Consider the following 24,250-nt stretch of genomic DNA (forward strand, 5'->3'; position numbering starts at 1 on the left):
GTGGGAGAGAACTACACTGGGCATGAACTCCAGGGAGCGGGGATCATTGAGGGCCATATTGGAAACTGGCTACCACCTAAGATTTCTACAGATCTCTTTTTTGAGGACCTAACAACAACTCGTGCTAGGCATTGAGGATGTGATAGATGGGCCTGGAAGACAGGAAAGCAAATGTCAATCCTGGGGTGCTCAGGAAGCCAAGAGGAATCAGGAAAGGCTCTACAGAGTAAAGGACATGTGAACTGGCACCTAAGGTTGGGATGTTGACCAGATGGAGGGGATGGTGGTGTGTTGTAGGCAAGAGACTGAGGGAAGATGGTTCCAGGGAGAGGGATCAGCATGTGTGAAAGCCTAGTAGAAAGAGAGCAGAGCAGAATTGGGGAACTGTAAGAAGTTTGATGTCGCCCAGCCAGTGTGGCTCAGTGGTTGAGCGTCGACCCGTGCATCAAGAGGTCGTCAGTTCGAGCACATGCCCAGGTTGTGGGCCCGACCCCCAATGTGGAGCATGCAGGAGGCAGCCAATCGATGTTCTCTTTCATTGATGTTTCTCTCTCTCCCCCTCACCCTTCCTCTCTCTCTAAAATCAATAAAGAAATCAATCTTAAAAAAAAAAAAAAAAAAAAGAGCCCGGCCGGTGTGGCTCAGTGGTTGAGCGTCGACCCATGCACCAAGAGGTTGCTGATTTGATTCCCGGTCAGGGCACATGCCCAGGTTGTGGGCCAAATCCCCAGTGGGGGATATGCAGGAGGTGGCCAATCGATGTTCTCTCTCATCAATGTCTTTATCTCTTTCGCTCTCCTTTGCTCTCTCTCTAAAGTCAATAAAGAAAAATTATTTTTTAAAAAGAAGTTTGATATCACTGGTATGGGTAATGGTAAAAGAAGAGGCTGGGTCAGACCACACAGTGCCTTATGAGGGGACAAATGTCCACATTCTATGCGGAAGAACTGAAAGCAGGTAAAGGAGATAGAGGAAGTACTGGGTCTGGATTCCATTAAGCTATATGTGCTGTCATTGTGCTCCCGGATGGCCAGCCCTGGATGAGAACACTGTGTTCTGTTCTCGCGACACTGATGAATGAGGAAGTGGAAGAGGAGGATGAACGTAGAAGGAACTGAGTACCGCTGACCCCCACAAAGTGATATTCAGGGAACCAAGAGCAAACCTTGCTTTCAGATGGCTCTTGGAGCCAGCAGGCTGAAACTACATGGTAGAAATTTCAGGAAGGCAGGATTCTGCCTCCCATTAGAAAAAATTTTCAAGGACCGCAGCTGCTATGGAAGAATGACCAGTCATGCTCCAGCTGCCACTCTCTAACCTCTCTTTCAGACTTTGTGGACTGCTCATAATTTAACATTTGGAGGTTTCAGATCTGAAAGGACCACACATGCAAGGGGACATTTTTCATGGCATCATATTGGGTGCTTAGGAAGCAGCCAGCTCTCTGAGACCAGCAAGAGATAGTGAAAAAGACACAGGCTGGGCTCTTGGGAGTACAGAAGGGGCATCTGGTTCTCAGCCTAGAACATTAGAGAAGGCTCTGAGAGATGAATCCTCAGTTGAGGGTTAAAATGAGATAATTTTGCCAGGAAAAAGTAGGGAAGTGCTTCCCAGACAGAGGAAAAGGTGATCAAAGGAGCAGAGGCAAGAAGCAACAGGAGCCCTGACCACATGGCTCAGTTGGTTAAAGTATAGTCTGGATACGCCAAAGTTGTGGACTTGGTCCCTGGTCAGGATACATACAAGAATCGACCAATGAATGCATAAATTAGAACAATAAATCGATGTTTCTTTCTCCCTCTCTCTTTCTAAAATGAATACATTTTTAAACGCCCAGGCCAGTGTGGCTAAGTGGTTGCAGCATTGGCCCCAGTTCCAAAGGGTCTTGTGTTCAAATCCCAGTCAAGGGCATGTACCTTGGTTGCAGGTTCCATCCCTAGCCCCAGTCTGGGTGCTCGCAGGAGGCAACTAATCTGTGTCTTTCTCACATCAGTGTTCCTCTCTCTCGCTTTCCCTCCCCCATCTCCCTCCCTCCTTTGCACTCTCTCTAAAAATCAATGCAAAAAAATATCCTCAGGTAAGGATTAACAACAACAACAAAATTTTTTTTTTATTCTCACCCGAGGATATTTTTCCAGATAGAGTGGGAGGGAGAGAAAGGAAGAGAGAGAGAGAGAAAGGTCGACATGAAAGGGACACATCGAGTGGCTGCCTCCCGCATGACCCCAGCTGGGGGACGAATTGCAATCGAGGTATGTGCCCTTGGCTGGAATTGAACCCGTGACTCATTGGTCTGCAGGCCGATGCTCTAACCACTGAGCCAAACCAGCCAGGGCAACAACAAACATTTTTTTAAAACATTTTTTCTTTATTGATTTCAGAGAGAGGAAGGGAGAGGGAGAGAGTGAGAGAAACATCGATGAGAGAGAACTTTGGCCGCCTCCTGCATGCCCCCCACTGGGAATCAGACCCACAACCTAGGCATGTGCCCTGACTGGGAATCGAACCCTCAACCTCTTGGTGCATGGGTCAGTGCTCAACCAGTTAGCCACACAGGCCGGGCCAAAAATTTTTCTTTAAATTAAAAGCTATGGGAGTGGGCAGAGGAGCATCAAGCAGTTTGGGGGGAGAGGGTGTCCTGCAATGAGGCTGCCAAAGAGAGTTCTTGAACTTTGCTACATATTGACAGAGCCACAGAGGAGAAAAAGTGCTACAGCAGGAGTAGAATAGGATGAAGCAAACAGCATATAGCTCCAGTCTGCCCTGGGAGACAAGGTCCACATTTTAATGGGCAAAGGACCTGAATAGACACTTCTTCAAAGGGAACATACATATGGCCAATAGACATGAAAAATGCTCAATGTCACTAATCATCAGAGAGATGCAAGTTAAAACCACAATGAGGTATCACCTCACACCTGCCAGAATGGCTACCATCAATAAAGCAACAAACAGGTGCTGGCAAGGATGTGGAGAAAAGGGAACCGTTGTACACTGTTGGTGGGTATGGAGACTGGTGCAGCCACTGTGGAAAACAGTATGGAGTTTCCTCAAAAAATTAATAATGGAACTGCCTTTTGACCATAGTGATCCCACTTTTGGGACTATATCCTAAGAATCCCAAAACACCAATCAGAAAGAATATATGCACCCCCATGTTCATAGTAGCATTATTTAAAATTGCCAAGATCTGGAAACAGCCCAAGTGTCCACCAGTAAATGAGTGGATAAAAAAGCTGTGGTACAATTACACATACTATGTGGCTGTAAAAAAAAAAAAAAAAAAAAAGGAACTCTTACCCTTTGTTACAGCATGGATGGACCTGGAGATTATTATACTAACTGAAATAAACCAATCAGAGAAAAACAAATACCATATGATCTCACTTATATGTGGAATCTAATGAACAAAATCAACTGATGAACAAAACAGAAACAGAAGCATGGATACATGGAACGGCCTGACAGAGGTCAAAGGGGAGGGAGGAAGGGGGCATTGGATGAAAGGTGAAGGGATTAGCCAAAGAACATATATGCATAGTCCATGGACACTGACAACAGTGTGTTGATGGCCAGAAATGAGGAGGGCGGTGAGATGGGGGACATCTGTAATAGTGTAAACAAAACAAAACAAAAAAAGATGCGCTTTATTCCTTTGGCAAGTATCTAGGCCCTTGTGTCCCCATCTTAGATGGGCTCTGGGCCCACGAGGCTAAAAAAATCACGATGGTGTGGCAGTTCCCAGGGGGTAACTTCCCGGGCGTGGCGTAGCTGGCGAGATGGTAACGTGGACACTTCAGGGCGGATAAGGATTTGGACGCGAGGTCGGAACTCGCAAGAATGTTAAACACCAATTTACGCATGCGCTTTGAAGGAGCCAGGCACTCGGTGTGCGCATGCGCGGGCCCGGAAGGCCACCGGCCGCGCTTGCGCCCTTAGTTGGCGGGAGTTTCGGCGGCTGTGGCGACTGTGGCGGCGGCGGCGGCGGCGCGGGGCGTGGTCCGTGGGAGGTGCACCAGGCCCAGACCAGAAATAAAAGGTGCTGGGGGTCCACGAGTGACCCGTGGCTGCGGAGAGGGACCTGCGGTCTTGTATTGAGAAAGGAGGCTTCGAGCTGGACAGGCGTCGCTCTGAGGTCAGGAAGTCGCAAACCTTTCCTCGGACGCGGCCCCACTCACCCCCGTACCCGCCTTTTTGGCGTCGGACCTCGGCCCAGTCCAGGCCCATCGCCGCCCCCCGACAGTGGGCACGAGGGGTGCCCCAGGGCGCCGCGGCCTCCCCCGGGTGAGAGGAAACCCGAGGGCGGGCCGCGCCTCTCCCTCGGCCTGTTTGCAGAGGTTGAAGGGTTCGGGTGGGTCACCGGATTCCGCCTCTTCCCCAGACTGGCCGCGCAACAAGCCTGGGCCAGGCTTTTGCCCTCTGAACCTCAGTTCCTCTATCTGCAAGGAGCGGTGGAAAGGATTAAATGGGATGATGAGATAGTGGTGCAAATAAAGCGGTTAGTTACTGCACAAGCCCTGGCACATAAATGCTTAACCAGCAGCTAGTTTCTCTTTACTTAGCACCCCCTACAGACCTCTGCTGGGAGGGAGGTAAGCATGGCAAATGACCTGTGTCGGGTCCCTGCCCTCTCCAGTCTTCTTGCTGACAGGTACTAGGAACACAAATTACAGTCTGGCTGGGGAGACAGACTCGGCAACAGTCTTGACTGCAGTGCTAGGAAGACGAAGGGCTGGAGCCACCAACCCTGCCATAGAGAAGTGGTGTGAAAGCTTCACAGTTGAGCTAGGTTGGGAAGGATAAATAAGTTTTACAGGCCACATGTGCAAAGATTCAAACGTGGTGCAGGGAATGGGAGTGGCAGAAGAGCAGGAATGGGTAGGTTGGGAACAGCTTATGAGAAGTGTTGAAAACACTGGAAAAATCTCTGCTACAGTCTAAAGAATGGCTAGGAGGGGAGCGGTGCTGGATGTAGGAAAAGTAGTCGACAGGATGTTAGATGATTGGGTGGAGGGAAAGGGAGGTACTGGAAATTATGAGACCAGAACTAAACTAAGAACTGGAAATGGAGAAAAGATTTAGAGACAAACTCAGAGATACAGACAGAAAAACGGTGATTACCAGAGGGAGAGGGTGGTGGGGAGAGGACAGAGCGTAGAAGGGGTCAAATATACAGGGCAAAAGTAGGTTTATAGTTGTGAGTATGCGAAACAGTCTGTTCTTGTATTATTAGTTATTTTCCATACACACAACTGTAAACCTATTTTTACACCACCCTGTATAGTGAGTGACAGAAGGAGACTAGACTTTGGATAATGAGCACAAATTGGAGTATACAAATGTCATATAAAGTTATATACCTAAAATTTGTATAATGTCATTAACCAATGTTACTCTAATAAGTTTTATTTAAAAAAGATTTAGAGAGACTGTTGGAGGTAGAATGGATGGGATTTTAGATCTGGAGAGTTAAGAATAAAAAGTGAAGAATGATGTAATTTTTTTAGTTTGGAAGACCATGTAGATCATAATGTCATGAACTGAATTAGGGAATTCAGGACTAGTTAAACACAAATTAATTGGGAAATAAGATAGATTATGTGTAAATGGAGATATGAATATTTCTAGTGATAAGTTCAGTAGAAATTCAGAACAGGAGGTGATGAACCCTGCTAATAGTCTCTGTGGAGGTGGTAGGTGAGGTCGCATTGGGCTGGGCCTTGTCATGTAGGTAAATTTTATGGGACAGAGATGGGCAGTTCAGAGAGGCTGGAAAGCACAAGGCCTAGTCTAGTGTAGTAAAACCCCAGTGAGACAGGCTGAAATGTGGAGAACAGATCACCTCATTTTCCTATTTTAGGGTTCTCCACCCAAGATGACTTCAGTGACTAGACCAGAGACTGTAGAAGGTGAGTATTGTACCTTTTACCTTGGGTTCAGTTTTCTCAGCTATACTCAAATGCTTTCCTGGCTCTTGGTGGAGTTGGTATTACTTATTTATGAATTTGCACAGGTGCTTCCTCAGTGTTTCCGTGATCTGAGGCATACATTTTCTATTTCCACCTTTTTGCACAGATACTTAGTTGTGGTGGGTTTGATTTTGTATTTTGACTTTTTTATAACAAGTGCTAGAAGAGGAACCAGTGACATCTAAGACTCATGATCATCAATTGGAATCAGATCCCATCCCTGTGGAAGTGTGTAATAAATCGTCTGCCTCCCTGGAGATGACTCAAGGTGTTTCAAAGGGAAGAATTCACGTTAGCTCCAGCCCTAAAAAAGGGGAGCGTCGTGATCTCAGCCACGAGGAAGGACTTCTGTCCAGGTCCCTTCATTTGTCTCCCCAAGAACAGTCTGCCCATCATCAAGACAGAAGGCAATCCTGGCGGCGAGCAAGTATGAAAGAAATGAACAGGCGGAAGTCACTGCCTCCCTTTCATCAGGGCATCACAGGTGGGGTGCTGCATATATACGACATTGGAGTTGCAGCTCAGATAAGATGTGGCAGTGAGGTATCGCAGAAAGAGCGTAGTTGAACAGATTGACTTTGCTAGTTCCTAGCTATGTGACTGAGTAAATCACATTACCTTTGAGCCTCTATGTCAAATACCTAGCAAGTGTTCTCTATTGTTGCTATTATATTATTTCCTAGCTGCCCATTGTAATTTATACCATTAGAGATTTCTTCTTGTAACTTTCTGCCTCATATTGTAAAGAAGGTAGATGGGTTGCTATCTGATTTTAGGCTTTATAACTGAAAATATTTCAGAGGGCAGATGCACATAAAAATACCTAGAGTGAAAACAAGATTTTTAGACATACCATATTTGAATGTGATTTTGTGTGAGTTTACAATAATAATTACATTCCAGTAAGCATTGAAGTACAAGATTTGACATGGAAAGTCTCTAGCACATTTCAGGAAAAACTGACCTTAAACAGGTTACTTAACTTCCTTTGTCTTATGGTCCTCATCAGTAAATGGGATGAAATAATACCTATTTATAAGATTGTATGAGGAGTCAATGAATTGATAAATAACACAGTACTTGGCACATGGTAAATAGCTCAAATATTAAGCTATTGTGATTATTTTAAAGATACTACCTCACTTCCAGATGGCTTATGTCTAACAGGAAATTTGGGTAAAAAACAGCCACTTAGCATATCAGAAAATTGCTACCACAAGTATCGCTTATGTTCTTCATAGGTGTGCCAAGGAAGCATAAGCAATTCCCTAAGATTACCCCAACCTTCCATCTCTGTTCCAGAGCATGTGGACCTAAAATTCTGTATCACAGAAAAATCACTGATGTAATAAGATTATTTCCCAGTTATTCCTGGCCACTTGCCAGATTTCTTTGGTTATAGACAGAAGCTATTCTGTTTTTCTTGACTAACAGCAGTGAGAAGTTATCAAGAAAGGAGACAAAGAACTAAAAACACAACCAGCTGAAGGTAGAGGATGAAAAGACATGTATCTGAAATTCTCAAAGCAAGCTTCCTTTGCCGGATGATAACTGATGTGTTTAAATGGACATAATTGAAAAAAACTCTTTACATCCTGTACTTGTGTGAGGATTCAATGACATAATTATATAAAATGCCCATCCTATTCAGGCTGCCTCACCATGTGACCTTGGGCAAGTTACCTATTACCCAGTCTCTTTTTTTAAATCCTCACCTGAGAATATTTTTCCATTGATATTTAGATTGAGTGGGAGGGAAGAAGGGATAGAGAAAGTGAAACATTGATGTGAGAGACAGACACATCGATGGTTGCCTCTTGAATGACCCTCACTGGGCCTGGGGATTGAACCTGCAGCTGAGGTACAGGCTCTTGACTGGGAATCGAACCCATGAGTCTTTGGTCTGTAGGCCAAGGGCGCTCTAACCGTTGAGCCACACTGGCCAGGGCCCTATTACCCAGTCTTTGTGTCTCATTGTCATCATCAGTAAAATGGAATTGATAAGACACTTGCCTGAAATTTTAATGTGTGTATAACATTTAATAAGCCTTTTACATACAAGTGTTTAACAAATTACTATTATTGTTATTACATCATTGTAGAAGCCAGCATGTTATTACTGGGAAAAACAGGTTTTGGTGACAGAGTTGGGAATGAATTCTTGCCTCTCCAATTTCTGGCCTTAAACAGGTCATCTTTTCTCTGAGCTTCAGTTTCCTCATCTGTAAAATGGAGCTCATAGTTTATAAGAGTACTCTTAAGACAATGTATTTAAAGCACACTGCAGGGCCTGTCATAAAAATGCTCAAATGTTCCCATCTCTGTGATTTGAATGGTGAATGTAAAACATAAAAGAGTCATTTATTTATCTTGTTTAACAAGACAAGGTTTTAATGTAAGACATAAAAGGTTTTTATATAACTTTTTTTTTTTATCCTCACCCAAGGATATTTTTTCATTTTTTGTTCAGATAGAGTGGGAGGGAGAGAGAGAAACATTGACGTGAAAGGGACACATCGAGTGGCTGCCACCCGTACGACCAACCAGGGCCAGGGACAAACTGCAACTGAGGCACACACCCTTAGCGGGAACCAAACCCGGGTCTCTCTGAACCGCAGGCCTGACACTCAACTGCTGAGCCAAACCGGCCAGGGCGGTTTTTATAACTTTTTAAAGCTAGGATGAACAAATAGGTAAATTTCATTCCTTGGTGATCCTGAAGAAAATCAGATGTGACTATACGTATTTTCCCTTTAATTAAAGAGAAATTTCCCTTTAATTACATTTGAGCATTCTTGCTTTAAGTTGGACTGCATCAAGAGGGAGGAAAATTTTCGGGTTTTTTATTTTGCTAACTATGTAAGTATCCCATTGCTTAAATGTGATATTTTATGTTAGAGCTCAGCAGATCCATCAGTGTTGACCTAGCAGAAAGCAAACGGCTTGGCTCTCTCCTGCTTTCCAGTTTCCAGGTAAAATTCTTGCAACTGGGAAATGTTTGTGTGTTTTTTTAAACTGTTACTGTGACAGAACCAAAGAAAGCAATACTGTGTGATGTATTGGTTAAGATTAAAAGGTGTTTTAATCTCTCTAGTTGGGATTAATTTCAAAGCCAGATTTAATCCTAGCAGCTGATTTTGTCTGGACTAGGCTCTCTATGCCATTGGTGCTGCTGCTGAGAGATTTCCCCAACCTAATATCTTTTGCCATTGGCAGCAAATGACAGGAAATAATGGTAATTTAAAGTGGGTGGATGTCAGAATCTAAATTAAAGCATACATTTGAGGGCTGACTACATATTGAGTATTATATATACATCACTTTATTATATTATATACATCACTTTAGATTAACAAGTTATTTGTGTGAATTAAATGTTCGTTTTTTCCCCAAACCCAAAATCAAATGTATAGCCTTACCAACAAAGAGTTTTATCCTTATATTTGTACTTGTTTATATGAAAAATCTTAGGTATAAAAATTAAATCATGTTTACTTCACAGGTATTAAACATATAAAATTACATGAATTTATTTGGGACTGGCCTGGAAAAATCTTGGTTGTTGTACTAAAAATGCTTTTCTTTATTTAGTTCTCTGTTCAGAAACTTGAACCTTTCCTAAAGGGTACTGAGGGCTTCAGTCTTGAAAGTTTTAGAGCCAAAGGTAAGTTGCTAAGAAAAGACAAGTGAGCTTTGACCTTGAGTTGTACCTTCTGTTAAAGTCAGTTGAAGCCCTACTTTTAGGATCACCTGTTTACAGGAGCTGCTGCCTTACAAAACCAGCCCCCCTTCTTTTTTTTGGAATTGCAACTTAAAAAATAATATGTGCTGCCCTGGTCGGTTGGCTCAGTTGGTTGGAGCATCATCCCATACACCAAGAGGTTGCAGGTTTGATTCTCAGTTAGGGCACATCCCTATGTTGCAGGTTTGATCCCCTGTCAGAATGTGTACTGGAGGCAACCAATTGATATTTCTCTCTCACATTGATGTTTTTCTCTCTCTCTCCTTGCCTCTCTCTAAAATCAATAAAAACATATTCTTAGGTGAGGATTAAAAACATAATAATATATGCTAATGAAATTCAGACAGTATAAAAGTGAAAAGTAAGCCTGCCTCCCACCCCATACCTCAGTCACAGCTCCTCTTCACAGGGACAACTATAGACATCAGCTTCTTGTGTATCATTGCAGAGATAATTGTATTTGCAAACAATCATACATTAAAATCAAATAATAGTCTGTGCCGTTTTTTTACCTTGGCTTTTGTGTTTTTTTAAACCAAACTTTGTCTTGCAGATTATTTCATATGACACATAAATGTACCATATTTAACTAGTTTTTTTATGGGTTTTTAGGGTTTACAGTGTTTTGCCATTACAATGAATAGGGTAATGAATACTTTATTTTTTTCTCTAATCCTCACCCAAGGATATTTTTTTTATTGATTTTGGAGAGAGAGAGAGACAAAAACATCAATGTGAGAGAGAAACATTGACTAGCTGCCTTCTATATGCACCCCGACTGGGGATTGAACCTGCAACACAGGCATGTGCCCTGATTGGGAATCAAACCTAAGAACTTCCTGTGTACAGGACGATGCTCCAACCAACTAGTCACACTAGCCAGGGCAATACCTTTTTACACATGTCTTTTGGCACATATGCAAGTAAAAATAAGATAAATTTCTAGAATTGCAAATAAATAGGTCAAACAAAATGATAAGAATTACCAGATTGCCTTCCAGAAAGGTTGTATCATTTCATTCTTTCACCAGAAATATATGCAAGTACCTGTTTTCTCAAACTTACCAGCATAGTTTTATCAAACAGTTCAGATATTTTATAGATGATAACAGTAGGTTTAATCTGTTTCTTTTTCCAAGAGGATAATACACAATGTTACCTAAAAACCTAGAAAATAAGTCAGATATCCTCGTTAATTAAAATTGTTTCTCTCAGCCCAGCTGGTGTGGCTCAGTGGTTGAGTGTTGACCCATGCACCAAGAGGTCTCTGGTTCGATTCCCGGTCAGGGCACATACCCAGGTTGTGGGCCCAATCCCCAGTGGGGGGCATGCAGGAGGCAGCTAATTGATGTTCTCTCTCATCAGTGTTTCTCTCTCTCTCTCGTTCCCTCTCCCTTTGTCTCTCTCTAAAACCAGTAAAGGAAAACAAATTTTTTTTTAATTGTTTATCTCAGAATTGGACCATCACCATAAGTAAAGTAGGTATGTCAAGGTTATCTTAATAGCTATTTAACATCCTTTTCCTTCTTTTTTTTTTTTAATCCTCACCCAAGGATATTTTTCCATTTATCTTCAGAGAGAGTGGGAGGGAAGGAGAGAGAGAGAAACATCAATGAGAGAGAGAAACACATCGACTGGTTGCCTCCTGCACCACCTGGACCAGGGCCAGGGACAAACCACAACCGAGGTATGTGCCCTTGACCAGAATTGAACCCATGACTCTTTGGTCCTTGGGTCCAACACTCTACCACTGAGTCAAACTGGCCAGGGCATACCCATATTTCGTTATTTGCCTTCAACATTTTTTTTAAGGATCTTTTACATTTATTTATTTTTTAAAGTCATCAGTTTTTTAAATGTTTTTATGGATTTTTTTGGAGAGAGATGAAGGGAAAGAGAGAGAGAAACATGGATGTGAGAGAGAAACATTGATTGGCTGCCTCCTGCACGCCCCCTACTGGAGATCAAGATGGTAACTTGGGCATGTGCCCTGACCAGGAATTGAACCAGGACCTCTCAGTCCGCTGAGCCACACCGGCCAGGCTCCAACATTTTTTATTACATTCTTTCCTGTTGTCTGACTTTTGTGATATAATTCCTTTTAGTGCCAGCAGTTCAGATCTCTTGAAGATAATGAAATGTCAGTGCAGATGTACTTTTTTAACTGCTTTTTTCACCAGCTATAAAAACCACTGTCGAGAAACATATGTAACAAAAATAAAAAATAAATTAAAATAAATTTTAAAAAAAGAAATCTTACTCCCATGCATATGTTGCCAGTTTGGCTCAAATAAACTCATAAAAATTCTCAAAAAAAACCCCAACACTTTCAATAAATAAATAAATAGAAATAAATAAATAAAAACCACTATCAATAAATGTCATAAAGAGGAATTGTCTTACATTTTATTTATATGTACCCAAAGAAAAAAGATAAACTCTGCATTTTTTGGGGGGGGGCGGGGTATGTGCCTCTAGCGGGAACCGAACCTGGGACTCTCTGGTTCATAGGCCGACGCTCCAACCACTGAGCCAAACCGGCCAGGGCACTTTTTTGAATGGGTGAGAGGTTCAGAATGTGACAGTGATCCTAGAGCTGAGACTACCTTAAGTGTGTTGTGTCTTTTTTAGTTGCTTGCTGTGAAAATTTATATTCTATTTATAACATGTAATTTTATTTTCTCTAGCATCTTCTCTTTCTGAAGAATTGAAACATTTTGTAGATAGACTAGAATGTAATGGAACTTTACAGAAATGTTTTGAAGATTCAAAAGGGTAAGTTCAATTTCCCTTCTGTCCTAAATTATAATTGAATTATAATTTTATTATAAGTAGACAGTTATTCATTCATTCAATAAACATTTATCTAGCATCTTCTACATACCAGACTTTTCTAGATGCTTTTCTAGATAATAGTGATAACTAAATTAAACAAGGTGATTTTTGTTTGGGGGTTTTGTTGTTGTTGTTAATCCTCGCCCTAGGATATTTTTGCATTAATTCTTAGAGTGGATGGGAGGGAGGAAGTGGGAGGCGGAGAGAGAGAGAGAGAGAGAGAGAAACGTCAATGTGAGAGAGACACATTGATTGGTTGCCTCTCGCATGACCTGGACTGGGGCTGGGGATTGAACCTGCAAGCCAGGTACATGCCCTTGACTGGGAATCAAACCCAAGGCCCTTGAGTCCTTGGGCCAATGTTCTAGCTGCTGAGTTAAACCGGCCAGGGCAATGTGTTTGTTCTGAAATATTTTAATAAAAGAGACAGTCAAACAAATACATATATAATGATTTAAGATTGTGATCTAAGCCCTGGCCGGTTTGGCTCAGCGGTTAGAGCATCCGCCTGCGGTCCGGAGAGACCCGGGTTTGGTTCCCGCTAAGGGCATGTACCTCGGTTGCAGTTTGTCCCCGGCCCTGGTTGGTCGTGCGGGTGGCAGCCACTCGATGTGTCCCTTTCACATCGATGTTTCCCTCTCTCTCTCTTCCTCTCTCTCCCTCCCACTCTGTCTGTGCAAAAAATGGAAAAATGTCCTCGGATGAGGATTAAAAAAAAAAAAAAAAAAAAAAAAAAAAGATTGTGATCTAAGAAGTCAATAGTGACTTGAGGGAGTGGATTAGCTAGGGCTCAGAGAGGACCTCTAATGAATCACCTTTGGACTGAGACGTATTAGACCTGAATGCTGAGAAGGAACCAGTCATGGAAAGATGAAAGGAAAAGCATTTTTCAGATCTTTATTAGCCATGCAATTAGAGATAAACTTATGTTCTTTAGCTGTTAACAAGCAAGAATATTAAACGTAGTTTAGAGAGGTGGGGGAGAAGGTGGAAGAGGGCATAGAGGGGATAAATTATGATGGACTGAAAAGGAGTAATTTAGTCCAGCTGGTGTAGCTCAGCGCTTGAGCGCTGACCCATGCACCAAGAGGTTGCCGGTTCGATTCCTGGTCAGGACACATGCCCAGGTTGTGGGCCTGATCCCCAGTGTGGGGCATGTAGGAGGTGGCCAGTCGATGTTCTCTCTCATTGATGTTTCTGTATCTCTCCCCCTCTTACTTCCTCTCTCTCAAAATCAATAAAATAAGGGGGGGGGGGGGTAATTTAGCCCGGCTGGTGTGGCTCAGTGGATTGAGCGTCATCCCATGGACTGGAGGTCCTGGTTTGATTCCCCGTCAGGTTACATGCCTGGGTTGTCAGCTTGATCCCCAGTAGTGGGTGTGCAGGAGGCAGCCCACTGATGTTTCTACCTTTCTCTCCTTTCTTCTCTCTCTACAAAATCAAAAACATATTTTTTAAAAAAGAGTAATTTAGCCCTGACTGGTTTGGCTTAGCAGTTAGAATGTCGGCCTGCAGTCCAGAGAGACCCGGGTTTGGTTCCCACTAAGGGCAGGTACCTCGGTTGCAGTTTGTCCCCAGCCGTGGTTGGGTCATGTAGGGGGCAGCCACTCGATGTGTCCCTTTCACATCGATGTTTCTCTCTCTCTCCCTCCCACTCTATCTGAACAAAAAATGGAAAAATGTCCTCGGGTGAGGAGTAATTTAGAAATCCCACCCCTAAACTTGTAGTTCCTCTGTAGGGGTGGACTCTTTAGGGGTGGAGCCCCTCTCTACCCTGCCCTGCAATAAATCATGTCACTAGAGCTTACTTTTCAGTTTTGACTTTGCAAAGGTCTGCTCTTCTATAGATTCTTAGATTTAACATTGCTATTCAGGAAATGAAAAATATTTTCTCTCTCTCTTCCAGGGACAGGGTCTTTAGGAATTCAGAATGGTCCAGTGTTTGACATACCATCAGAGGCTATGTAACAGTATAACCTTAAACAAAACTAGGCTGTTCCTAACCCCTAGTTTTTCTTTATACCAAGAGGATTGTGAAAGCACTGAAATCTACATGTGGCAAAAAATGTCAGCAGGGCCTATGGTAGATCTGTGTGTGCTAAATGTGACCAGATCAAGTGTGCTTTCCTTATTGAGGAGCAGAAAATAATTGTGGAAGTGTTAAAGGCACAAACACAGAATTAGAAAGCTAAATAAAAAATAAAAGTTTTTAGTAAAAACAAAAAGATACATATTTTGGCTTAATATAGCATCTTTTTCTCTCCTTTTTTAAAAAATTGTTTTTCCTTTATTGATTTTAGAGGGAGAGGGAGAGAGAGAGATAGAAACATTGATGAGAGAGAACATTGATTGGCTGCCTCCTGCATGTCCCCCACCGGGGATCGGGCCCACAATGTGGGCATGCATGTGTCCTGACTGGGAATCTAATCGATGACCTCTTGGTGCGTGGGTTGATGCTCAACCATTGAGCCACATCGGCCAGATTCTCTCTTTCTTTTTTTGGTTAACCCTTACCCTACGATATTTTTCCATTGATTTTTTTATTTTATTTTATTTTTGATAGAGTAAGAAGGAGGGTGGAAGAGGGTGGGCATCGATCTGAGAGAGACATATCAATTGGTTACCTCCCACATGAGCCCTGACTGGGGTTGGGGATTAAACCTGCAACCCAGGTACTTGCTCTTGACTGGGAATCGAACCTGTAACTCTTTGGTGCAAGGGCCAAAGCTCTAACCATGGAGCCACACCAGCCAGGGCTAAAGGAATATTTTAAGACAGGTTTATCTGGTCATGTGTGAATTGTAATTGATGAAAGAGAAGGTAAGACCTAGTACAAAAGGGAGTCTAAGAATAAATATTTGTTGAAAGATAAATTCTTTTTTTTTTTATCCTCACCCGAGGACATTTTTCCATTTTTTGCTCAGGTAGAGTGGGAGGGTGAGAGAGGAACAGAGAGAGAGAGAGAAACATCGATGTGAAAGGGACACATCGAGTGGCTGCCACCCGCACAACCGACCAAGGCCGGGGACAAACTGCAACCGAGGTACGCGCCCTTAGCGGGAACCGAACCCGGGTCTCTCAGGACCGCAGGCCAACACTCTAACCGCTGAGCCAAACCGGCCAGGGCATAAATTCTTTTTTTTTAATATGTTTTTAAATATGTACCATATTTGATTTAAGCAGTTTCTTAGGGCTTTGAGGGTTTTCAGTCTTTTGTCATTACAATGAATACCTTATTTTTTTCTCTAATCCTCACCTGAGGATATGGTTTTTTTTTATTGATTTTAGAGAGAGAAGAAGGGAGAGGAACAGAGAGAGAGAAACATGGATGGGTTGCCTCTCACACACACCCTGAATGGAGACCAAACCTGAAATTTGGGCATGTGCTCTGACTGGGAATCGAACCAGCGACCTTTCAGTGCACAGGATGATGGTCAACCAACTGAGCCACACCAGCCAGGGGGAAAGATAAATTCTGAACATGTTTTATTGCCTAAAATTATGTAAGTTGTCATATTAAAAGCAAGTGTTCTTGAAAGATTTGTTTAATCTCACAATCTTATCTGTATTCTAGAAAAGCATCAGATTTATCTCTGGAAACATCAGTGGCTGAGATGAAGGAATACATAGCCAAGTAAGTGAAAATGAACCTTTGTTGGAAAATCTAAATTCATTTGGGGAAAATGAATAATAAACATCCTGTCCTGAGTGTTAATACTAGTATAGCAACACTAGAAGTTAGCTGCATATTGGGACCTGTGGGCTGTACTCATGGCCAACTTCACAGAATGGAGTCTAGGGAATAAAGATGTTAATTTTAAGAACTTGTGTTTGATTTGATTAAATTAATATCCTCTAAATCAGCCACGGTTTCTAATTCTTTAGTGACCTTTTCATTCATGTCTTAGAACTAGAGTAGGCACCTAATGTACTACCGTTGTCCTGAGTGATTCAGAATGAGATAATAAAAAATTAACAATCATTTTTCTGATTCTGCAGATTTTCCTTGGAACGTCAGAATTGGGATCAGCTCTTGCTGTGCTACCAGAAGGAGGCCGAGGAGTTCTTCCCCAGGTTAGATCTACAACTGGAAATCAGAAGCTATTTTTCACCTTGTGGAGTTTGATTTGAATTTATTTTAGTTCTATTAACACAAATTGAATGATGAATCCTTTCTCGTAGGCCAGTCAACTCATCAGAGTTCTGTAAAACATATATTAGCGCTCTCTGACCTTAAATGGAGAATCAGGGAAAGAACAGGGAGTTCGTGTCACTATTTTCAGTCAAAGAACAGAATTGCCTGTGTTGTGTGTCTAGCTGCCATTCCACATCCTGGGGGAGATAGGCACATCTTTGCCTTTTACCTGGAACCCTGGGGCTGGGCCAAAAACAACAGTCAGGGGACTTCAGTGAGCACATGGCCTTTGAGCTGCAGGTATGGGAGAGAACCCTGGCCAAGACCTTTGTGGAGATGTAAAGACATGGAAGGGGGTGATGGAAAGAGAGGAGAATTTTCTGGGTCTTAATGGCATAAAAAAGTGGGAAAGTGCAAGATTTTTATATAGTTGGCCATCTAAGCCAGTGATTTTAAGCTTTTTTTCCAAATAGAATCTTAGCTAGGAACCCAACTATAAAATGGTAGCAAAACCCTAATTGCAAAAGTGGCCTCTTAGTAGAGAGGTGCTTTGAGGAATACGATTTGAAAAATTTCTCCAGTGCTGGCATTGATGGTTATCAGGTACTTTATTCACCCCCTACATGTTCTGTTTATGAAGATAGATAATGTATAAGATGGCAGTTTTAGAATAAAAAAATTGATATGGCATAGCTTATTGGTTAAGAGGAATGCTTCTGGAAGTGGACTGTTTCTGTTCAAATACTAATTGCTGCTTCATTCTGTGATCTTGGGCAAGCCACTTCATCTCTAAGCCTTAAGTTTCTCATTTTAAAATGGAGGTAATATTAGTACCTACTTCACTGGTAATTGTGGGTGTTTAATGAGGTTAAATGAAAAGTGCTTAGCAGTGTCTGGCATTTAGTAAATTGTAGTAGTTGCTGTTAATAAAGAGTCATCCGTCATATGAATTCTCCATATTCACTTATTTATTTATTTTTTTAAATATGTTTTTACTGTTTTTAGAGAGAGGAAGGGAGAGGGAGAGAGAGACAGAAACATCAGTGATGAGGGAAGCATCGATTGCCTACTTCCTGTACGTCCCCTACTGGGGATTGAGCCCACAACCTGGGTATGTGCCCCAGGGACTATGGTTCAATTCCCCGTTGGGGCACATACCCAGGTCGATGGGTATAGGTCGATGCTCAACCCCTGAGCCACACTGATGGGGCTATATTCACTTTTTTAGATAATTGAGTTGCCTAGTATTTTTTTGGTGAAAGATCATAGATATTGACTTCAGAATAGCAAGCTTTGGCTTTACTCTACCCTAACTGTAGTTCTTTTTGTAAATAGACCTACTGTTAGAGAGAGTCAACTGACATGAAGCTTCTAGCATTTCCTGGAGTCCAGTGGTATAAAAAAGTTAATGCGGGATAATGGTTTCAGATCCTGTTGTTAATAAGAGAACCTATACCTACAGTAGGGTAGAAGAATATTGCTTCAGGTTAATGAAGTCTTATTGGAGGCTTTTTCCCTAGGTAATCTTTCATATTTTCCTCTAAAAATGATTATAAAATTCCTTGAAAGCTCTTTTGTTTTTGGTTTTTTTTTAGAGGATCAACTGAAACAAAAATTACTGAAGTTGAAGTGGAACCTACAGCATATCTTGGGTCTTCCCAGAGTGAAGTTCTTAATACAAAGCCTGACTACCAGAAAATATTACAGAGCCAGAACAAAGTCTTTGATTGTATGGAGTTGGTGGTGAGTTGGCTCATGTTTATATTTGGTTGAGTTACCCAGCTTGCTACCTTGTCATCCTTGGAAATGAAAAGACCTGGAGAATATGTTATAAGATAAGGTAAGTATATTTAACTCTACCTTAGTGAAACATGGAGAGACAGTTTAAAAAACACAAATAAATATGTGGTGATAATGCTAATAAAGCAGAGAATGGAGCAGTATACCAGGAGGATAGCAGGTTACTTACTGTACAGAGCAGTTGTTGAAGGTCCCTCTAAGGTTCCATTTTAACAGAGACTGGAAAGAAATGAGGAATTGAGCCATGAGGACATTTGGGAGAATAGTATGATATCATTCCAAGTATCAACAGGAAGCAGTTGATACAGTGTAATTCAAGGAGAGTTTATTTATAAAGGGGCTGTGTATAAAGTGTGGATATTGGGAAACCAAAAGGGTTAAGTATGGAACCTGGGGCTTAAGAGGCAGCTGAGCTCTTACTACCCCTAGGCCTGCAGGGAGGAGAGGAAGAATAGTTAATGTGGCATCTGAGGGGAGAAAGTCACATAGTGGGCTGCTTTGAGAGAGCCATGACCTTTAGTTGAGAGAAACAGCTAATTTAGGATGGTCCTTCCTAGAACAGGCCTGGATAAAATACCCAGACCTCATTCAGCTCCCTCCCACTTGGGCTCCCTCTTGGCCAAACCCACCCAGAACTCAGAGGACATGGGATCCTGGGATCCTGTTAGAGTTTATTTAGGTCAACCTTCTGGGCCTATGGTCAGCAGTGTGGAGGAGTGGAGTGTGGATCTGGAGGAGCAAACAGAAAATGTTGAGTATAAACGTTCCAGTTAGAAAGAATAGCAAAAGCAAAGCTCCTGAGCAGGAGCTTGCCTGGTGTGTTTGAGGAACATCAAAGAAGTCATGGACCCTTACAGCTCACAGCTGTCTCATATGCAGATGGATGAACTGCAAGGATCAGTGAAGCAGCTGTATGCCTTTATGGACGAAAGTACCCAGTGCCTCCAGAAGATGTCAGTACAGCTCGGTAAGTGTATCTCTTAAGGGGACCAGAGGGGCAACCCTTCAGATACAAACTGCCCTTACCACATGGTCTCAGAGGGTAAGGCCCACATCAAGTGTTTTGTTTTGTTTTCTCCCTCACAATAACTATTATGTTGTGCATACTCATAGTTGATAGAAAATTCTAGATGTAAATTCCACAGAAGTTAAGTAGACTAAGAATTAAATCACCATAAACCATCTTGTTTTAGTACGTCTAAGACTTAAGAAGTACCTATTGCCTTTTTTTCCCCTGCTCATTCTTCAAAAATCCACTGATACTGACAGTACTTCATAGCTTTTTCTGATTTCCTCCAACCCTAAATTATTGCTCTATATACCTTAATTTTCTTATTTATCACATCGTATTGTGGTTGTAGTTGCAGCTGGCTTTCCTACCAGACTGTCATCTCCTTGAGAACGAAGATTCTTTTTTTTTTTTGAGAACGGAGATTCTTATTTGTCATTGTAATGCCCTTCAGTGTCTGGCACAGTGTCCATACTGTAAGTTTTCAATAGATCTTTGAATTCAATTGAAATTTATTTTTTGGCTTCTTTCCCCTGTAGGGAAGAGAAGCACGCAACAATTAGATTCCTCACCCGCTCGAAAACTGCTCAAGCTTCAGTTACAGAACCTGCCTACTGCAAAATGCTCTAAATCTGGTCAGTGACCTTATGCATCTTTCTGCCACAAGGTGCTCTAGAGGAGAGAAATGGGAAGAATGCTCCAGTGCATAGCAATGGTGTGGCAATCTGAGTTGGTGGTATCTACTGGTTGCCTTTGAGGATAACTGGCTGACTATAGAGCACTTTGATATTTTTCTAAAAGTGACAACACTGCCCTGGCTGGTGTGGCTCAGTTGGTTGGAGCATTGTCCCATACACTGAAAAGTCATAGGTTCGATTCCCAGTCAGGGCACATACCCAGGTTCGATCCTGGTTGGGGTGTGTATGAGAGGCAACTGATTGAGGTTTCTCTCTTATATCAGTGTTTCTCCCTCTCCCTTCCTCTCTTTCTAAAAGCAATTTTTAAAAAAGAAGTGACAACATTTACGTATCCAAAAGAATGTTGTATAGATACTTTTTTCAAGAATGTGCAAGATAATTTAAATTTCTGTTTTGGAATGACCTTCAGAACTAGTGACCTAGTCTTTTAAACATCCTTTGTTATCACAAATCTTCATCTTGTGTAGATATTTTTCAAGTTTTGAAACATCCAAAGTCATTCAGGATCAAATCCAATGAAACATTTTAGGGGTCAAGTTGGGTTCTGGTTGTAAAGGAATGAGACTAATTTCCTAGTGTGACTTTGAAGGTAATTTTAGGTAGAAAAGTTGTGGGTAGTTGATTACATCAGGTGAATGCATATGTCACTTTACAAGATGTCCAAATTGAGGAAATACCACCCATTCTCTATGTCCTTATGCCCATAATGTGCTTCCATTTTTAACATTAAGTCAACATCCTAAATCCTGGATTCATGGCAAGAAGTAGCCTAGTATTTATTTTCATTGTTCTCTGTATTTGTTAATAATCTGCATTATAAAATTGTACATAATTAAAAGTTTTCCTTGTCTTTGTGTATATATTGAGTGTATAAAAAATTAAAAGTTAGGGAAGGCTTAGAAAATAGGATTCTTTGACAATTATGGAAGTGAATAGTAGTGTAGAGATAAGCCTCAGCATTAGTTACTGATAAAGCACCAAATAATTTATTGTTAATGTTTCTTATTCTCTGATCCTCCTAGTAGGACAAAACATATTTCATTTAAATGCTTAGTTATGCACCTATCAGAATGGCCGTCATCAACAAATCATCAAACAACAAGTGTTGGCAAGGGTGTAGAGAAAAGGGGACTCTAATACACTGCTGGTGGGAGTGCAGACTGGTGCAGCCACTATGGAAAACAATATAGTGTTACCTCAAAAAATTAAAAATTGGACTTCCGGTCAAGATGGCGGCGTAGGTAAACGCAGTATCGCGTCCTCCCACAACCACATCAAAGTTACAACTAAACTACAGAACAACCATCATTCAAAACCGCCTGAAATCAAGCTGAATAGAAGTCCTACAACTACGGAATTAAAGCAGCAGCCACATCCAGACTGGTAGGAGGGGTGGCAGCGCTACGGGCTGGTCCGACACCCAAATGTGGCGGATAAAAATCAGGAGGCTCCCGCGGCTGGGAAGGTCCTTCCTGAGGACTGAGGGGTCCCTGTCCCACACCAGGCGCCCAGCTCAGGGTTCCAGTGCCAGGAAGAGAATCCCCATAACTTCTGCCTGGAAAAACCAGCAGGAACTGAGGCTCAGGGAAGCTGAGGCGGCTGGAGCCCCAGGCAGCTCCCTAAAGGGCCCGCACACGGACTTATCGGACTCTCTCCCTCTAAGCTTGGAGGGGAGGCTGCTCGAGGGGCACCAGAGACATACAGGGAAGAACTGAGCTGTTTGGCACTGGAGTGAGGGCTGGAGAGGGGGCTTTCTCGGGGACAAACGTGCTGTAAGAGGCCTTTGTTCCTTTGGTGAGCCCTTCCTGGAGGCGGCAGACAGTCGCTATATCTGGGACTCCAGCAACCTGGTTCACACTGGTAGCCCCGCCCTGCTGACTCCCTGAGGCCCCGCCCCACCCTACTTTCAAGCCCACCCATGCTGTTGCCACTTGCCTAACCATAGGATTGGCCTGTCTTGGATCCTGCTTCAGGTTTTTCCTAAATTCTTTCAAACGAGCAGCATCTGGTCTCAGCGAGCCCCATACCTCTCATTAAGTAATACACTGAAACAAACACAGGGAGGCAGCCAAAATGAGGAGACAAAGAAACAGGTCCCAAATGAAAGAACAGAACAAAACCCCAATAAAAGAACTAAGCAAAATGGAGATAAGCAACCTAACAGATACTGAGTTCAAAATAACTGCTTAAAAGGATGCTCAATGAACTTAGTGAGAACCTCAGTGAACTTAGGGAGGGCCTCAAGAGCATAAAAAAGGACCAGTTAGAAATCATGGATACACAGTTAGAATTGAAGGAGGCATTAACTGAAATAAAGAATAATTTACACAGCTTCAATAATAAAATCCAAGGAGCAAACCATCGATTTGGAATATAAGGAAGCAAAAAATGCCCAATCAGAACAGCAAAAAGAAAAAAAAATCCAAAAAAATGAGGACAGTGTAAGGAGCCTCTGGGACAACTTCAAGCGTGCCAACATTCGCATCTTGGGGGTGCCAGAAGGAGAAGAGAGAACAAGAAATCGAAAACCTGTTTGAAACAATAATGGCAGAAAACTTCCCTAACTTGGTGAAGGAAAAAGACATACAAGTCCAGGAAGCATAGAGAGTCCCAAACAAGATGAACCCCAAGAGGCCCACACCAAGACACATCATCATCAAAATGCAAAAGGTTTAAGACAAAGAGAGAATCTTAAAAGCAGCAAGAAAAAGGCAGCTAGTTACCTACAAGGGAGTTCCCATAAGGCTGTCAGATGATTTCTCAAAAGAAACTTTGCAGGCCAGAAGGGAGTGGCAAGAAATATTCAGAGTGATGAAAACCAAGAACCTACAACCAAAATTACTCTATCCTGCAAAGCTGTCATTTAGAATCGATGGACATATAAAAACTTTCCCAGACAAGAAAAAGTTAAAGGCGTTCATCACTACCAAACCGTTATTATATGAAATGATGAAGGGTCTTTTTGAAGAAAAAGATAAAATGTATGAACAAACAAAATGGCAATTAATACATATCTATCAACAATGGAATCTACAAACAAAATGAACAGGTAGAACAGAAACATTCTCATAGATACAGAGAACATTTTGTTGGTTGCCAGTTGGGAGGGGGGTTGGGGGAATGGGTGAAAAAGGTGAAGGGATTAAGAAGCACAACTTCATTGCTAGACTGACAAACCTCAAAGGGAAAGGGGTGGGGTGGGGTGGGAAGAAATAAACCAAAGAACTTATATGCATAACCAATGGACACAGACAATAGTGTGGGAAAAGGTGGAAGGGGGGCGGGAGTGGGGAGGAGGGGGTCAATGGGGGAAAAATGTGGAACATCTGTAATACATTTTACATCCAACAATAAAGATTTGAAAAATAAATAAATAAAAGTATTGAGTACCTAAAAAAAAAATTAAAAATTGAACTTCCATTTGACCCAGTGATCCCACTTCTAGGAATATACCCTAAGAATTCTGAAACACCAATTAGAAAGAATATATGTACCCCCATGTTTGTAGCAGCACTATTTACAATAGCTAAGACCTGGAAGCAGCCCAAGTGTCCATCAGTAGACGAATGGATAACAAAGCTGTGGTACATATACACAATGGAGTACTATGCAGCTGTAAGAAAGAAAAATCTCTTATCCTTTGAGACGACATAGAGGGACCTGGAAAGTATTATCTTAAGTGAAACAAGCCAAGCAGAGAAAGACAAATATCACATGATCTCACTTATTTGTGGAATATAACGAACATAACAGTCTGAGGCACGGGGTAGTCCCAGAGATGTGGAAGTGGGGTCCAGACTGACAATCCCCTGAAGAGGGGGTGGGGGGGGGGGATAAACCACAGAACTTATATGCATGTATGTATTAACAATGGACATGGACAACAAAGGTGGGGACAGGGTGGGGAGGGAGAGGGAGGGAGGAATCAGTGTGGGAAAATGAAACATCTGAAACAAAAATAATTTAAAAAATAATAATATTACAGAATATAAATAAATAAATAGTTATGGCCTGGCCAGTCTTGCCCAGTGGTTAGAGCATCAGCCCTCAGTCCAATGAGTC

At 42.1% G+C, this 24,250-nt stretch overlaps 1 protein-coding gene across 3 annotated transcripts in view; it reads left to right on the top strand.

Moving 5' to 3' along the window:
* The first annotated feature begins 5,860 nt into the window (after positions 1-5,860).
* DSN1 (DSN1 component of MIS12 kinetochore complex) overlaps positions 5,861-24,250 on the top strand; it is a 43,455-nt gene continuing 25,065 nt past the window's right edge. Inside the window, exons 1-10 of one of the 3 annotated variants that reach the window (XR_004957025.1) lie at positions 5,861-5,909; positions 6,127-6,453; positions 8,868-8,941; positions 9,561-9,633; positions 12,399-12,486; positions 16,121-16,180; positions 16,546-16,620; positions 18,277-18,521; positions 19,361-19,448; positions 20,030-20,058. Coding sequence is in view for 2 of the 3 variants with exons in the window: in XM_036244387.1 (XP_036100280.1) it covers positions 5,876-5,909; positions 6,127-6,453; positions 8,868-8,941; positions 9,561-9,633; positions 12,399-12,486; positions 16,121-16,180; positions 16,546-16,620; positions 18,277-18,424; positions 19,361-19,448; positions 20,030-20,125 (1,063 nt within the window). In the remaining variant the exon portion in view is untranslated. Of the gene's footprint in view, positions 5,910-6,126; positions 6,454-8,867; positions 8,942-9,560; positions 9,634-12,398; positions 12,487-16,120; positions 16,181-16,545; positions 16,621-18,276; positions 18,522-19,360; positions 19,449-20,029; positions 20,126-24,250 lie in introns of those variants that run through there. The other 2 variants (XM_036244387.1, XM_036244388.1) reach the window with 2 other exon arrangements.

The sequence above is a fragment of the Molossus molossus genome, unplaced genomic scaffold, assembly GCF_014108415.1.
Source record: "Molossus molossus isolate mMolMol1 unplaced genomic scaffold, mMolMol1.p scaffold_m16_p_6, whole genome shotgun sequence".
NCBI lineage: Eukaryota > Metazoa > Chordata > Mammalia > Chiroptera > Molossidae > Molossus > Molossus molossus.